The sequence below is a fragment of the Antechinus flavipes genome, chromosome 4 (genome assembly GCF_016432865.1).
Source record: "Antechinus flavipes isolate AdamAnt ecotype Samford, QLD, Australia chromosome 4, AdamAnt_v2, whole genome shotgun sequence".
In the NCBI taxonomy this organism is placed as follows: domain Eukaryota; kingdom Metazoa; phylum Chordata; class Mammalia; order Dasyuromorphia; family Dasyuridae; genus Antechinus; species Antechinus flavipes.
The window spans coordinates 252662147-252679701 of NC_067401.1; the positions used below are offsets into that span (position 1 = coordinate 252662147).

The 17555-nt window shown below is 33.7% G+C and overlaps 1 protein-coding gene across 3 annotated transcripts in view; it reads right to left on the reverse strand.

The window, feature by feature from the left end:
* IBTK (inhibitor of Bruton tyrosine kinase) overlaps positions 1-17555 on the reverse strand; it is a 95357-nt gene that overhangs the window by 70857 nt on the left and 6945 nt on the right. For all 3 annotated transcript variants that reach the window (XM_051997323.1, XM_051997322.1, XM_051997321.1), the window contains exons 2-4: positions 6866-7570; positions 2176-2272; positions 992-1116 (exon numbers count right to left, since the gene is read on the reverse strand). In XM_051997323.1, the coding sequence (XP_051853283.1) occupies positions 992-1116; positions 2176-2272; positions 6866-7189 (546 nt within the window). In that variant the 5' untranslated portion in view covers positions 7190-7570. The remainder of the gene's footprint in view (positions 1-991; positions 1117-2175; positions 2273-6865; positions 7571-17555) is intronic.

Consider the following 17555-nt stretch of genomic DNA (forward strand, 5'->3'; position numbering starts at 1 on the left):
TGTCGTCTCTATGCTGATGATTCTCAAATTTACTTAGCTAGTCCTAATTCCTTCTAAAACTCCAAATTTCCATTTCCAATAGTCCATTAGACATCATCTCAAACTGGATGTCTCATAGACAATTTCAACTCAAAACTGAACTCATTTCTTTTCCCCTGGAATTCTCCCCTCTCCTACACATACCTTTTACAAGGGTACTGCCATCAACCATAACCCAGGTTCAGAACTAAGTGTATTCTGGATTCCCCATTCTTTCTCATTGCCCATATTCAATCTGGATTTTTTTTTTTTTACAAGTCTCTAATATACCTCCTCTCCCCTGACACAGCCCCCTAGTACAGGTCTAAGCCTATCACCACATTTCTGCGCTACTGTACTACCTTTTAATTGGTCTCCCTGACTCAAAATTCTCCCCATTCCAGTTTATCTTCCAGTTAGCTATTGAAAGCAGTCTTTCTAAAGTACAAATCTAACCATGTTATCTTCCCTTTTCCTTTTCCCCTCAATAAACTCCAGTGGCTCCCTATCATGTTCTAGAATCAAATATAAAATAATCTGCTTAACATTCAGTCCTTCATAACCTAGCACTCTCCTTACCTTCTCAGTTTTCTTTCTTCTTATTCACCTCCAAATACTCTATAAGCCAGGGACAGGGGCCTCCTTGCTATTTCTCAAACACCACATTCTATTTTCCAACTGAGAATTTTCCCTGTCTTCCATGCCTAGAACTCTATTCTTTCTCATCGCCACCTCTTGCTTTCCTTCAAGGACCAGCTAATGCAATAGCTTCAAAGCCTCAATAATTAGTCTAAATAAAAAGAAATATAATCAAGTTCATGCTAGAAAAGAATATATTATTATAGGACTAATTTTGTCACGAAAACATATTTCTTAGCTGTTAAACATTAATTTAAATAAAATCCTAAATTATCAGACAGACAGCTATTGTTATTTAGGATTCTAAAAGTATTAAATGTTATAATATAAATACCTGCTTGATATAAATTCCAGTTCTGGAGAAGAGATCTACCAGTTCAGGATGATGCTTACTATTTTGGCTTCCATGACCCAAAGTAAAATTTATGTTATTTCCCCAAGTATAGACATCTGTAGGATCTAAGATGAAAATAAATATTCATTTTATTTTTCTTTTTTTAAATAAAAGCTCACTTTTGTTAGCATTGATATTTATAAGCATGTTTAACTTTACTAAATTAAATATGTATAACAAAATTAAAAATTGAGAATACAATCATGTTTATAACAAAGCTTTCAAGTTACTTGAATTTTGAGACTATTAAGATAATCCCTGATAGTTTTCCAAACAGAAAAACCTTAAATCAGTCAATGTGGAATTCAATACTGGTTACTAAGGGAAATCCTCACTTTCAATAGGGTTGGTTGATTGGTTTTTGGTAAATGATATAAAACATTAGGATTAATATTACATCTAGGTTTTTGATACAAATTGTTAGTTTCAATTTGAAGGGTTAACCAAATCTTATAATACAATTATGTCTATTTTTTTATATCAGTTTCAATTGTAGGGATTAAAGTTTGCATCATAGATGGTATGGTAGTAGTACCTATAATAAAAAAAAAATACTTTAGCTACTGAAGTAACTATAACTCAGTGCTTGAAGAAGTGGGGAATGGAGCATCCTTGTTTTCATTCATTTTTAGGCAGCTTTCATTCAATTCCTTCTCTGTTTATCAAATGAAAAGCACTTTACTTTGCCCCTCAATCATTTTCAAAGCAAGAAAAAAAAATTAGACTGGTATTATGTCAAATTAGTAGGTGGAGCCATGTTCATTCTTTCTCTACCTTCTTCCCTTTATGCTAAACTATTTATTGAATACACATTAAATTGTCACTTTTTCCTCCAAGACTAGATCTCATTTTCTTAATCCTCCCCGTTCCCCTCTCTCTTCTTTTCCCCTTTGCCCTCTACCCCCTTCCCCCCTCCCCGATTAAATTTATGTCTAAAAGGTAGCAAAGGCAGAATGGAACAATTTAAATACACATTTTCTTGAGCATATTGCTAGGATTCCCCAATAATATACTTGTATGGATCTCAATTTCCTCATCTAAAAAATGAAAGAGTCAACTAAATAACTCTTCCAGCTCTAAATCTATAAAACTATGAAAAATGTGTGTTCATAAAAATATCTTACCAGTATTCTTGAATACTACATGGGCTGGTCTGTCCTTCATTACAAGATCCAAAGCTGATAAACCTTCTTTATCCTGAATATACAAACTAACACCATGCTAAAGGGAGCAAAAATCTTATATCAGAAGTTTGCCTATAATTCAGTATTTTATTCCTTACATAATAAAGAAAGCAGAAAAGCAATCTTGTCCATAAAATACAGATTAAAATAAAGTGATTCTTTACTTTATAGATTTAAGTAACATTCATAACACCTAAGAAAAATTAAAATAACCACTATTAGTTCTATTAAATTGAATACTAATTTTATTCAGTATCTACTATGTGCAAGAGACTGGCTCATACAACAAAAAAAATCTTGGTAGCCCATGATCTCAATGATTAAGATTCAATTAAAGTTATTCCAAATTTAATACATTTTTGACAAGCAAAAAAAAAAAACCTAAATTCAAGAAATTTTTATATAAGATATAGCAGTTCAAAATATATGTATAAAACTGGGCATAATATGCAACAATCTTATCTGGATCATAGTCAAAAAACCAAGAAGTAAGCAAAAAAGGATTCTGACCAGTCAGAACAGATGTGATAAAGTTTATTCCCTAAAATATTTGCACTTTACTCAAGGAAAAGTCCATCAAGCCCTTACATCAGGAGGCTTCAAGAAGCTTCAGGGACTTGATGCTAAAACATCAAGGAGCTCTGATTTCCTCAGTGAGTACTCTCACCACAAATGCACTTTTTAAAAATTAGAAGATTCTTTAAGAGTTGATGAATCTGTAACTTAATTACCAACAATCAACCGAGGGCAGAGTTAACTCATGAGTTGGCTAAGCTATTCCTTTCCAATAGACATATACTATATCAATAGGTCTGACTGGATTTTTTTTTTAGCATGATAGGAGCTGCCAGAATTTCTTTTCAGAAAGTCCAATGTTCAAGACACTGAAGTAATCTCCATGATACAATGAGGCAGAAAAGTAAGATTTTAGTGAAGGTAATTAGTAGCTCTTTATTCTTAATACACAGATCTAAAAAGGATAAAAGGTTGCCTAATTTTTTAAATTACCAAAAATAAGAATTAGTAAATCAGGATATTGTGGGGGAAAACTGTTCTAGGAAAGCAAGCAGAAAATGAGAAACTACAGGAGACACTGAAGATATAAAAAAGATAATTAAAAAAAATCAAACACAAGAATTCAGAAAGTACAGCAATATAGTTAACTAGTTTAGGTACAAAAAAGTTCTTTGCATCCCAATAAGATCCAGAGTATAACTGTAATACAAGACAGTAAAATAATCAGTGTTAATGATAGCAACCCTCAGTCTTCAATGTGAAGAGTGGTTATGCACAATACCTCCACTATGAAAATAAGAAATAAGATGGACACATTTTCATTTATGCTCCTTCAGACCTAACAATTATACTGAAAAATGTACATGTATGAGGCCATTCCAATGATCTTGTGATGAAGAGAACCATTTGCACCCAGGGAGAGACTGTGGGAACTAAGGGTAGATCACAACATAGTATTTTCACTTTTTTGTTGTGGTTGGCTTGCTCAACTTTGCTATTAGAGAGAGAAAGAGAGAGAGACAGAGAGAGAGAGAGAGAGAGAGAGAGAGAGAGAGAGAGAGAGAGAAAGAGAGACTGTGTGTGTGTGTGTGTGTGTGTGTGTGTCAAGCAATGGATAGACAAACTCAAAAAAAAAAAAAAAAAAAAAGGAATAAGGGCACAAGAAGAAAAAAAAAAAAAGGAAAAAATTTTGTGGAGTAAAAGAAAAATCCAAAGAGCAACTCTTAAGACAGTGATGTAAAATTCAAATATAAATAAATTTCTGAGAGCCACATATTGACCTAGAAAACCACATATTAACATTATCCATACTGCATTATATTTGTATTTATTTGATTATTCATTGAGGGAGGAGGGGAAAGAACCAAGCCAAATGGGGTTAAGTGATTTGCCCAGGGTCAGCTAATAAATCATGTGTCAGCTAGTAAATCATGTGTCAGTGACTTACATTTGAACTCAGATCCTCCTGATTCCAAAGCCAGTGTTCTATACACTGGGCCACCCAGCTGCCCTCCCCATCCCCCATTACATTTTGATCTGGGAAAGCTTCACTGTAACTTTATGAGCCTAAGTCTTGAGTTTGACACCCTACTATAAAAAAAAATTTGAAGAATGCCATGGAAATAGGATTGGGGAAGGCTTTCAGAGAGAGCTTCATGAATAATGGTCATATTATTTCCTTTAAGAAAAAGAATTTCTATAGCAAGAATAATAAGGTTGTGCATTCCCGGCATGGGTAGTAGTTTATATTTATAAATAGCAAAGTTGGCAAAATAACTGAGGAACACCTAAAGTCTATTTTAGCTGAAAACTAAAGACTTCATAAAAGAATTAATATAAAATAAGATTAAGAGGCAGCTAGTGGCACAGTGGATAGAGCACCAGTCCTGAAGTCAGGAGGACCTGAGTTCCAATCTGGTCTCAGATACTTAACACTTCCCAGCTATGTGACCCTAGACAAGTCACTTAACTCCAATCGACCCAGCAAATAAATAAATAAGGTTAAAAAGAAGAACCTCAAATGCCCCATAAAGAAGTTAGTACTTCTTACAATAGGGACAATATAACAGGGAGTCTGTACTCCTGGTAAGAGGAAATCACTGCAGGTTTTTGACATGGGTCTGGGAGGGCAAGCAACAAGCAAAGGTAAGCCTAGTAAAAGATTACAACAGATGAGATGTGATAAAGGTTTAAATCAGTGCCATGCCAATTTAAGCAGAGAAGAGGATGCTTGGTCATCCTGGAGGATTTGGTCATGTGGAAGAAAAAATGACAAAACTTGGCAACACAAACCTGAAAAGTGAGAGAAGTTACCTTGGAAGAACTGAAGGAAAAGGACTGAAGCAATCAGGATTGGAAAAAGGATAGAAAGAGTATAATAAGAATTTTAGATCTAAGGTGAATTTCTTTAAAAAGAAAGAATTTTGACAACAAAATATAACAGATGGTTAGATTCAAAGAAAAGTCAAAAATGACTCAGATTTTTGAGGCTCAGTGGCAAGGATAGTGATAAACAGAATTAGGAAAGGTGGGAAGAGGGGCAGTTTTATGAGGCTGTGGAGAGTGTAGGAGTAAAGATGAGTTTTCTTTTAGATATGTTAAGTGATGAGACAACCAAGTGGAAATATCCTACAGATCATCTAATGTTCAGTCATCTTTTTCTATAATATTTCTTCAAATAATCATACAAAAAATTTCTTAAGTTGTAAATTTCAATAAAATAATTTCAAGTTTAAAAAGAATTTAAGTTATTATTGTGTATTATACATATGTGTATGTGTGTATATATACATATTTTTATATATTTATAAACACACATATACAATAATCATATGGGCAAGTCTCTCATTTAAAACCCTTTGTTCTGAAAGTTGGTTTGTAAAAAAAAAAAAAAAGTACAGGAAGACGACAATTTTTCAATAAAGAACATTTTGTATTTTTGTTTTTTTTAACTTTAATAATGGAATCATTATCATTAATTGCCTAGAAACTTTAGCTTTTTTAAGAAGAGGAATGGAAAAATTTTTATTATATTGACAAAGATATTGTGATGGCAATTCAAATTCCACCAGGACCAACTTTTGGCTGAAACTGTCACCTGAAGAAAGATCTGTTGAAACCAGAGTAAGAAATTTCTCTGTATTTTTATCACTTTGCACAAAATAAGCATTCCCTGAAAACCAACTTGGAACTGATAGTCTAAGAATTTCTCAACACCTAATTATGGTTAAATATTTCTTATTTTAAAACCGGTCAAGCCTAAACTTAAGTCCATTCTAGTATTCTTTAAACCAATTAAAATATATATTTTTTAATTTGAGAGGCAACTTTTACTGATATCATAGCTACATTTTCAAGCCATATTAGTAGTATTATAGTCTCTAACCATTTAATTTTTATATGGAAAATTTACCCTCAAATATCTCAAATACTATCAACTACCTACCCATCAACTCACATAAGTGAATTCATGTATTCATTTCTTACCCCCTAGTTCTCTACCAGAAAACTCTCCAAATAGGAAAAAAATCCAGCAGTAGGCATATATCTCAACATGGAAGCAAAATAATTAACCTTAGTTTTTTCCCTTCTTGGAAGAGAATTCTCCTTTTCATGGTTTGGAGAATCTAAACCACCAAATTAAGAAAATGTCATTATTTATAAAATTTCATGATTATAAGAATGCTAATACTTACCTCATAGAGTTGTTAAACTTTTTCTTTTTTTTTTTAACTTTGGGGTGCTATAAAAATGTAAATTTTCAAGATCTATGAATTTTTGCTAACAACTTAGTGTTCATTGTTAAATGGCAGAATTTTATTTCTGAACATTTCCACTGCTTAATTGTTAAATACAATTAAACATTGGTTTTAAAACTTAAGAGTTATCCTAATTTCAATTATCTTTTAGAAATATTTATCAACAATTGATAAAAAATATGATCTAGTTAAATACATATATATGCAATATTTTATAATTGTTTTTGTTTATGTAACCAATGATTTATAAATAAAACCACTTAAAATATTAGTACTTTAATGGGAATGTAATTATCAAGATATGTAAATGCACAAGCATTTTTAAAAATAATTCTAATATAAATTAGAGCACTAACCTTCAAAAGTGACCAAACACAATCAATATGTCCATAAAAAATACTTCTATGCAATGCTGTCCATCCCGACTCCTTGTCTTTCACCAAAAGATCTACTCCTTTTGTTTCTGCAAGCCAATCCAGCACTCCTTTCTTTCCACATGATGAAACAAGATGAAGAACATTCCTTCCAAAGGCATCCTTGATAGTTGCAGCATTGTAACAGTAAGTAGAGAGAAAGGCCTTAATTTGGCCTTCATTTCCCCTTGTTACTACAGAAAGGATATCTAAAGCATGCTTCAGGGATCGACATTTTAAAGTACAGTCAGGCATTGAAGAACTCATCCTACTCTTTTTCACACTGTTTAAAACTAGCTTTATTTTGTGTGTGTGTGTTTTTTTTAATTGAAAAATGAGAGCCAAAGCAGCAATATGCTTTTTAGGCTGCACTATGCTGGGGATAGATGGTATTCCTAGAATTCAAATTCATTTCCCCAGAACAATAATACAAAACTATGAATCTTTGTGCAATTTATTTTGGCACTTAAAAAAAATTTAAGTACAAATATCTATAAAGTTTATATCAAATGCATGTTATCAAAATAAAAAAACTCTCCAATGTTCATAAATTATTCCAGGAGTCAAGCACCAAGAATGAGTGGGGAGGGGAAATCCCCCTCCACACTGCCTAAAATCCTTTCAAATATCCATAATTGCGAGGGAGACCTGTAAGAGAATAAGAAAATGCTATTACATTTATTATACTATCAATAAAAGAAGTATTGTTAAGCATAATAAAATTATCAGCCTCAAGTTAATAGTTTCAAAGAAAAGTATAGAATTATTTTCTTTAATGTACTTCCAGGAAACAGATATCACAGTATTTGTGAAATCATTTCCTATACTCATTTAAAAAAGAACTAAAATATTCTAGATCTAATTTTCATTTCCCCCAAACAGTTAAAAATGAGAAAATCACTTAAGAATTTCTCCATTTCAAACACTAAAATATACACACGGAAAATAGTGAACCAGGCAGTATACTAGGCATCAGAATTTCTATAATCAAGCATATGACCTTAGGCAAGTCACCTGTCCTTTTGGGAATTTCAGTTTCCTAATCTTCAAATAACAGAATTGGACAAGGACTCATAAGATTTATTAGAGTTTTTCTCTTCCTTTAGAATACAACTCAGGTAACATCTTTTCTATGAAGTCTTTGCTTATTTCCCCTAATAGTTGTGATAATTATATATTATTGTAATATTTGACATATCAAAATGTCCTCCCTTCCACAGTATCTTGTATTTATCTACATTTATTAACTTATTGTATATTTATGTATTTGTGTATATATTATACAGACACACACAGATGTCTGCTATATCTTTACATTTATACATATCACCACATACATATACACATGCTTTTTCCATTAAAAGATAAATTCATTATAAGTAGAAATCATTTCATTTTTTTATGAAACATGTGGTTTTATTTTTTTCCCAATCTTTCAAGATTTTTATTTAAAATTTTGAATTCTAAATTCTACCCCTTTGTAACGACTGTGCTAGCATCCAAACACCCCAGAATCAGGCAGAGTCAGGATAAGCAAAAGTCCTCAGTCTTTATTCTTGATTTAGACGCAGGATTGAACAGGATGGAAACAGAATCTCCCCAACTTCCTTCTCCCTCGTCTACCGCCAAGAGTGTGACCCTTGCTCCTCTTACTCCACCCCTCAGTCCCTCCTACAATTCTCTATACACCAATCATTGAGCTAGTACGGATAGTGAAAGGACCATTTTCCAAGCATATGCCCATAGAGTATTGTCCAATCAGTAGTTAGCCTTAAGCGCTCAGTAGTCCCCACCTCAGTGCATCAACCCAATAGTTTCAGCCCTCTATACCCCTTTTCCTTTCCTTCCCCTCTTTCCATCCAAGATGATAAGCAATCAAATATAGGTCAACACATGTGCAATTCCATAAAACACTGCCACTTAGTCATTTTGTATAAGACAATTCAAAAGAAAAAAAAAAAAACGAAAAAAAGGTGAAAAATATTGTCCTTCAGTCTGTATTCAATCAATATCAATTCCTTCTCTAAAGGTGGATAATATGCATCATCATTAGTCTTGGATCACTGCATCGCTGAAAATAGCTGTCATTCACAATTCATCTAACAATACTGCTGTACAATGTACAAAACAGTGTACAATGTTCTCCTGGCTCTGCTTACATCACTTTGCACCAATTCATGTAAGAATTTCCAGGTTTTTCTGAGCCCATTCTGTTTATCATCTCTTAGAGCACATTCATATAGCACAACAATTTACAATTTGAAACTATCACAAAAAGCGCTGCTATATATTTTTGTTCAAATTAGTCCTTTTATCTTTTTTTGGGGGGGGAAGGAGGGGCACAGAGGCAGAGGTAAGGGTGGGAGATGTCTTTGGGATACAGATCCAACAGTGGAATTTATGGATTAAAGGGTATTAAGTTTTATGGTCCTTTGGGCAGAGTTCCAAATTGATCTCCAGAAAATTGGATCAATTCACAATTCCACAACAGTGCATTGGTGTCCCAGTTTTCCCACATCCCCTCCAACATTTAACATTTTCCCTATTTTGTCATATTAGTTACTCTGATAGATATAAAGTGGTAGCTCAATTATTTTAATTTGCATTTCTCTGATCACTAGTGATTTAGAGCATTTGTTTTTATATGATAGCTTTATTTGTATGAAAACTGTCTATTCATATTCTTTGACCATTTATCAAGTAGGGAATGACTTGCATTTGCTCTCTTAATTTGCTTATGGTATTACCCTTAATGTGTAAAATTAATGTATATTTTGACTATCTTGGTTTAGGGTATCAGATGTTGGTATAACCCTAATTTCTGCCATGTTGAAGTACAAGGGAATTGTACTTAAGCTATACAAAGTCACCAGTCTTGCTTTCTCCTCCAGAACTTTTAGGGTCCAGTGGTAAGATATTGATCAGAACAACTGGGGATGGCTCTTGGCAGGGTAGTTGATTCTTGGCTATAATCCTAACTCCTCCTGCCTTCCAGTTTATCAATATTCCAAACCCTCAGGGTTCTATAATGTGGAAGCTATCAATTCCTGCCAAACTCTGATTGTAGGGTATTTGAATTGAGTCTTTTTGGCTGCTTGCAGTACTTTTTTCTTAATCTATGAGCTCTGAAATTTGGCTATGATGTTCCCAGGAGTTTTCATTTGGGATCCCTTTCACGCAGCTATCAGCAGATACTTTCAATTTCTATTCTGTCTTATGCTTTTAATAGAAAAATGTCTTTCAAGAAATTACCAAAACTAAAGGTTATCCAGGTTTTTTTGTATTTTTTTTGGTCACAGCTTTTAGTTCAATAATTCCTATATTATCTCTTCTTGTCAATTCTTTTTCAAATGAGAAATTTCACGTTTCCTTTCATTCTTTGTTTTGTTTTTACTTTTTTTTATTTTGTTCTCTTATCTTGATGTGTCATTGTTTTTAGTTTCCACTTACCAATTCTAATTTTTAAGAAACTGTTTTCTTCAGTAGTTTTTATACTCCTTTTCAATTTGGCCTATTTTTTAGGGGAGTTATTTTCCTCAGGAAATTTTTGTATATCTTTTCCCATGCTTTGGCTCTTTGTTCATGATTCTCTTGCATTACTCTCATTTCTTTTCTCAATTCTTCAATTTCTCTAATTTGCTTTTTAAAATCTTTTTAAAGCCTTTCTAGGAATTCTTTTTTGGTTTTGAGCCCAAATAATATTTTTTTTCTTTGAGGTTTCACATGTAATCTTTCAGATGCTGTTGTCCTCTTCTAAATTTATGCCTTTATCCTCCCTATCAGCACAGTAACTTTCTATACTTAAGTTGTTTTTTGTTTGTTTTTGCTCATTTTTCTGCCTTTTTTTTTTTTTAAACTTCTATGTTTATGTGAGAATTGAGCTCTGATTCTGTACTATACAAAGCTTTTGGTGCTCAGGGTTTTACTGCTGGCTTTCATTGAGGTTTCAGGATCTAGTTGCTTACTTTCTCTGGAAAGGCGGCTTTCTTTTCTGCTTATACTAGAGTGGGAGTCTCCCTGTTGGCATCCCCTGGGTGTAGACCTTAGTTGCCAGCCTGCTCAAAAGGTGGGGCCTTGTGGCTGGGTTGCTATAGTAACAATCTTTATGGGAGCTGACCCTAGAGGAGGGATCTTGTTGCTGGTTGAGCCCAAGGGGTGGAGCCCTGCTACCCAGTTACTATGAAAACAGGGTCTCTTTGCTGGCTAGCTGAGGAGCAATTTTGATACTATGCAGCCAGAGATGTGAGGCTCTATTGCTAGGTTGCTATGTAAACACAGGGTCTCTCGGTTGGTAGGTCCCAGACAGGGGCTTTATTATTGGTTAGCAATGGTGTCAAGGCTTAGCTGATGGCTTGTACTTGAGGTGGGGTCACCTGAATAGTAAAGACTGCTCCCTTACCTATGGAGTTTTTGGTTTACAGGAAGGTGAGGTGTTACTGGTGGATTGCCCCAAGCTTGAAGCCTTGCTGCAGACTCCCTACTCCAAGGCCATAGAAACAGCAGTGTAGCAGCAGCTAGCTACTATTGCTCTTTGAACCTCACATCCTAGAGAGCCAGACCTACCTCCTCCCCTCTCCCCCTGCTCATGCACTAGCATGCTTCCCTTCTGAATAAATTCTGTGGCAGTTTTCCAGTTGTTTGGAGGGGAATTTGGGAGGTTTCAGAAGAGTTTCTTTCTCACTCATTTTAACAATGGAAGCCCCATTTCATTCTTTGAATTTGGCAAACCATAGATGCTTGATAAATACTTGCTAATTGATATGTTAGAAAGTCTCTGACTCCATAACTATAATTCCTGAAATTTGTATTTCTAATACTATAGGTATAACACATTAGTAAAGATTCAGCTCAACTTTATTGCCTGGATACTGACATACTTTTCCCACTGAAATCAAACTTTAAATTTAGAATGAGTCAAAAAAAAAAAAAAAAAGTTGCAGTGTTTTACACTTTTAACACCAGCACTTTTTTTTTAAGTGCTAGTGCTTAGAAAACAAATATGGTTTATTTCATTTTAGCTAAATTGTAAAATGTTCCTAGTCAATTTTTTTGTAATTTAAATGTGTTAAAAAAAAAATCTAACAAAATTGCTAAAAAAAAATGGCAAATAAAATAAAATATAAAAATATTATATATAAAATATAAAATGGCATTATAATTATATTAAAAACCAACAGGGCACATTTTCTTATTGCATTAATACATCTCAACATAAAACACTCATAAGGTAATAAAAAAATTAAATTGAAATACCATATAAGAGGATCAGAGAGGCATTAATACTTTTATATTAGTTCCAAACTATTATATTGGTTCCAAACTAAAGTTTAGAATTGTGTTTCCGTGTCAATATTTTAATAAATTGATTTTCTCAGTCCAAAATTCTTTCTGATCTTGGACAATTGATGCCATTGACTATTATCTTCTAAAAAGACATTCTTTTCTGTTTTTTTCTGACTACTCTGCTGGTTAATCAATCCCAAACAGTAGGTATTCCTCCTCAAGATACTATCATAGGCTCTCTGCTCTTCTTTCTCCACATACACTGCTCAGAAAGTCTTAGCTTCCATAGATTTAACTATCATATCTGAAATCTATATATCCAGTTCTGGTATTTCTCCTGTGCTTCAGTCCTACATTACCAACATCCTATTATACATTTCAAAACATGTCCAAGAGTCACCTTAAATTCAACTTGTCCAACAGTGAACTCATAATTTTTCTCCTGCAACTCTCCTCTCTTCTAAACAATCCTTATTTTCTGTTATTATCACTATAGCATTATCCTTAACTCCTTACCCTACTACATATATTAATCAATAAGCAGTAACTAAACTACTTCATGCCAGTCACTGCATTTGAAATCAGCTGCTCCTGTTCAATCTCTGCTCTCCAGGCATCCAACTATCTTACTATTCAGGCCTTTATTATCTCTTATTTACATTATTGGAATAGCTCCAATTTACTATCCCTCCCTTGTAGTGTTCTCTTCTTTTCTATAGTATGTTCTCTGCCTTAGTTTCAGTTCAGATCAATAATCACCTCAAATGTAGCCAGCTGTTAAAAGTTTAAATCCTTTATTGTCCCCTTCAAAATAGCCCGGTTAGTTCTTAGAGACCTATCTCTCTGCTTGGTTCCAAGAGCTCTTATTGCTTGTCCTTTGTCTCTTCCAGCTTCGACTCTTTTCAACTCCGACTCCTGGCTTCTCAATCTCTTCAACTGACTCCTGACTGAGCTCAGCTCCTTTTATGCTATTTTAGAGGTGTAAACTCAAAGGTTGAGACTCCTCCTCTGAGAGAGTGGGATTGTGGGAGGTGTAAACTTGTGAATCTCATACTGAATCCTGAAATCTCCCAAACTTGTGAACTAATGTGTGAGCTACTGTGTGAACTCTCAAAGGTGTAAACATATGCATTGTTTCTATCAATACCATTGAGTTAACACTTTGCAAGGATTCTAAGCCATCCTATGTATTGCTGCCAAAATATTTTTCCTAAAAAATCTGATTTAATCATGTGACTACCCTACTCAGATCAACTTCAGTGGCATCCAACTGCCTCTAGGATCATATCTAAACTTTAGTTTTTAAAACCTTACACAACTTAGCTTCGACTCACTTTTCCAGCCTCAATAAGCATTTCTTGTACTCCCAAACTCAGCAATTGAATCAAGACAGTTCAAATCCAGCTTCATATACTTAATAGCTGTATGACCCTGGACAAGTCACCTAATTTCTGTTTTAGTTTCAACTGGAAAAAGTGGATAACAGCGCCTAAATCCCATGATTGTTGAGAATCAAGTGAAATAATTAAGTTTTTAATAAATGGTTGTTCCTTTTACTCCCTCCTCTCTTCTTCACACATGCCACTATCTCTCATCTCCCTGTTTTAGCACTTGCTGTCCAACATACTTGAAATATAGTTCCTTTCTTTTCTCAAAGATGCAGCTTAATGCTATATGTTATATATAAACTATCTTTTACATATCTTTTCTGATTCTTTCAACTACTAGTACTTTTACTTCCAAACTACCTTGTATTTAACTACTCTGTATAGTATTTTACATTCACTACATATTTTTATATGTATCTGTAGTCTCCCTCTGCTTGCTGGCAGAGATTAACTCATTCTTGTACTTTATAACCAAAGTGCCTAACACAGAGCCTGCTACATAAAAGATACTTCATACCTACTGAATCATTGAAAACTCATATTAATTTACAACTTTAGGCAAAAGCTAATTTTTAAAACTTCAATCTTAAATTTGTGGCTTTGTCCATTTTTAAAATAATAATATATAAGGAGAGCCAGAACTAAAGGACTCTACTACTTGCTACTGTTGTCACCTTAGGAAAATAATTTCTCTGGACCTTGACTAGATTATCTCTAGGATCTCTTATAATTCTAAATTCTATTATCCTACGACCATAATTTTTTTTTAATCTAAACTTAATAGCCTTCACTCTCTGCACTATTACTATTACTAATTATTATTGGGTCAGAATAACCCAATTTCTGAGTTCTATGGTTAAGAAGCTCTTATATCTGGACTAAGTTACTTAACCAAGGATGATTCTAGGCCAGGTATATTTCACAAATAAAATACAGATCTCTTAAGTAAAATTTCAAAACAAACAAATTTTGCAAACATCTATCTTTCCAAAGTAAATAAAAAACTAAACTACTAATTTGATTTTACCTGGGTTGGGGGAGAGGGAGGAGAACCTCCAAAATGATAAAATGTTCATTTAATTTGTTTTACTGTATAAAAAAAATTTTTTTTCTCTAAAATATTTTACTACAGACTTGTAAACTGATAAAAATGTTTGGCAATAATGCCCAAATATGATCTAATCACTAAAAAGCTGATTTATTAAATTAAATTAATCCAAAGTAATAAAAATCCTTGGTTTTTTTCAAGCAAAGATCTTCTAGCACAGGGGTTGGGAATATCTGACCTACAAGCCCCACAATGCCTATGAATTTATTTACATAATAAATCACAAGTTGAAGAGCTGAAAGCTAGATAGAACAACTTTCTATTACTTGAATTTTGTAAGTTGATAATTTTGTATGGCCCACAACTGATGGTAATAAATATCTAAATGGCTCTTAGCATTAAAAAAAAAAAATCCCCCTCCTCACTCTAGCCCCTTCTTCCTTGAACTTTGTGCTCTTGTCAGTAGAAAAAGCACAGTACAATACAAACTACACTGAGCAGTGAGTCAGAGAAACAGGCTTTAAGTCATGACTGCAGCTTACTATCAATGTGACCTTGGGCCAGTCACTTATACCATCTAGCCCAGCTTCCCCATCCATAAAATGAGCTTAAGACTATAACAGAAAATCTCTAAATTAAATTCCCAAGTATTGTTTATATAAAGAGGGACAAAGGTAAATATAAGAAATACAAACTATATATAAAACAACTATAAAGTAATTTCAGAGAGGGAAAACACTAAAAGAAGATTGGGGGATAAGAAGTAGTTGTTTCAAGGACTCAGGAAGGGGGTAGCAGTTGAGCAGCAACTTCAAGAGGACACTAGGGCTTCCAAAAGGCAGAAATGAGAAGAGCTAGAGGGACTTGTACAAAGAGATAGAGAATACTAACTTGGTCAGTTTGATAAAAATAAAGAATGCATGACAGGGAATGATATAAAATTACTTAGCCTGGAGTTCTCAAAATTTTTGTATCATGGACCCCGTTGGCACTCTGGTAAAGGCAATGAATCATTTCCAAAAATATTTTTTTTAATGCATAAAATATTTTAGATTAGAATGGGGGAAAAAAAAGTGAAAATACATAATTTGTTTCCATCCAAATTCACAGACATCCTGAAATCTATCCATGGAACCCTTAGGAGTCAACAGATCACAGGTTAAGAACCGATGGCCCAGAAGAATAGGATGAAACAATATTCTAAAGTCTTTTAAATGCTGAAATGGATTTTAAACTTTTTCCTAGAACTGGAAATCACTCAAGTTCTAAGTAGAGGAGTATCCTGGATAGATCTGGGCTCTAAGAATGTCAATAACCCTCTCTTGACTCTCCTCTCACCTATCTGATTTTTCCTTTTCAGTCTCCTTTAACTGGCTTATCATCCACATAACTTCCAACTTCATATCATTCCAAGGTTGTCCTTTTCTTTTCCTACATGAGTGTTTCCTAATTTCCTGGTGGGACAATGAAGCATATGGACCACTTGCTAGAATAATGTTTTCAAATGCATAAAATAAACTACATCAGATTACAAAACAAAATATTCTCAAATATAGATAAGAAAATATTTTTTAAAATTTATGTATTCTAGATTAAGAATTCTTGTTCTACAATGAATCTGAATGCCTGCTCATTTCCCATGGATTTAGTTATCTCTACAAAGTTGAATCACAGATTTCACAGATACACAGATTAAAGTCCTATTTCCCTAAGTTTCAGTCCCACATTGCAAATAGCTTTTTGGACATCTGGAATTGGACCTATCTAAAACTCAGAAGTCCAAACTGAACTCCTCTTTCTCCATTAACCGACTGCCCTTCCAAATTTCCGTATTTATGTCAAAGGCATCACCATTCTTTCACCTATCTCAAGGTCAATAATTTACTCATTGTCTCCTCATTCCTTCACCCTATCCAGTTGCCCAATCAGTTGCCAAATCTTTACATCTCTATCTTCGTAACATTTCTTAGAAACATCTTTTTTGGCAGCCACCACATTAGTTAAAGCTTTCATCACTTCTGGCCTGAATTATTGTAATAGTCTCCCAATTGATCTCCATATTTTAAGTCAGCAGACTCCAATCCATTCTCCTCACAGTTGCCTATAAACACAGAGGTGATTCTTTTTACTCAAACTACTGTCTCTCTATTGACTCTCAGATAAAATATAAATTTTCCTGTTTTACCTTTTGAACCCTGTACAATCTGGTCCCTTCTACTTTTCTGATCTTTTTACAAAATCCATGATCTAGCAATATTGGCCTATTTGCTACTCTTTACTTGCACTATCCCAAATTTCATGCCCTTTTCCTGGCTGTGGCCCTCCATGCAATCTCTCAATATATCTGATTCTTATTTCAACATGCAGCTCAAATATTGCCATCTACATAAAGCCTTTCCTTCAAGAGCCAGAACCTTCCCTCATGAGCCACCTTTTATTATTTTGCTTTGTATTTATGCTTTTTATATTCCAAGTCTCTATATTTATGACTATTTGACTCCTCTAACATAAGTTCCTCAAGAACAAGGATTGTTTTATTATTTCTATTTGTATCTGACCATTTCTAATATCCTCTCTGGCTCATAACAGGCAGTTAAAAATACTTGTTGATTGAAAGGAAGTATGGGGATAAATGTGAGAGATATTCTAGAGGTAGTGGACACAAACTAAAAGAACAGCAAAACTGAAGGGAATCTAGTGCCCCCAAAACAGACATAAGTTCTCAATCGTGAACAAGTTATTTTCAGATTATTCCTGAATAGGGTTTTCAACTTTGCCTGTAAGTTCTTTTATCTTTAAAGAAAAAAAAACATTTTTTTTTTAGCCTACAACTTCTATGTAACTATTATCCTATTTGTCTCCTTCCTTCTATAACTAAGTATCTGAACTGGTCCACATTTACCTGAATGATCCC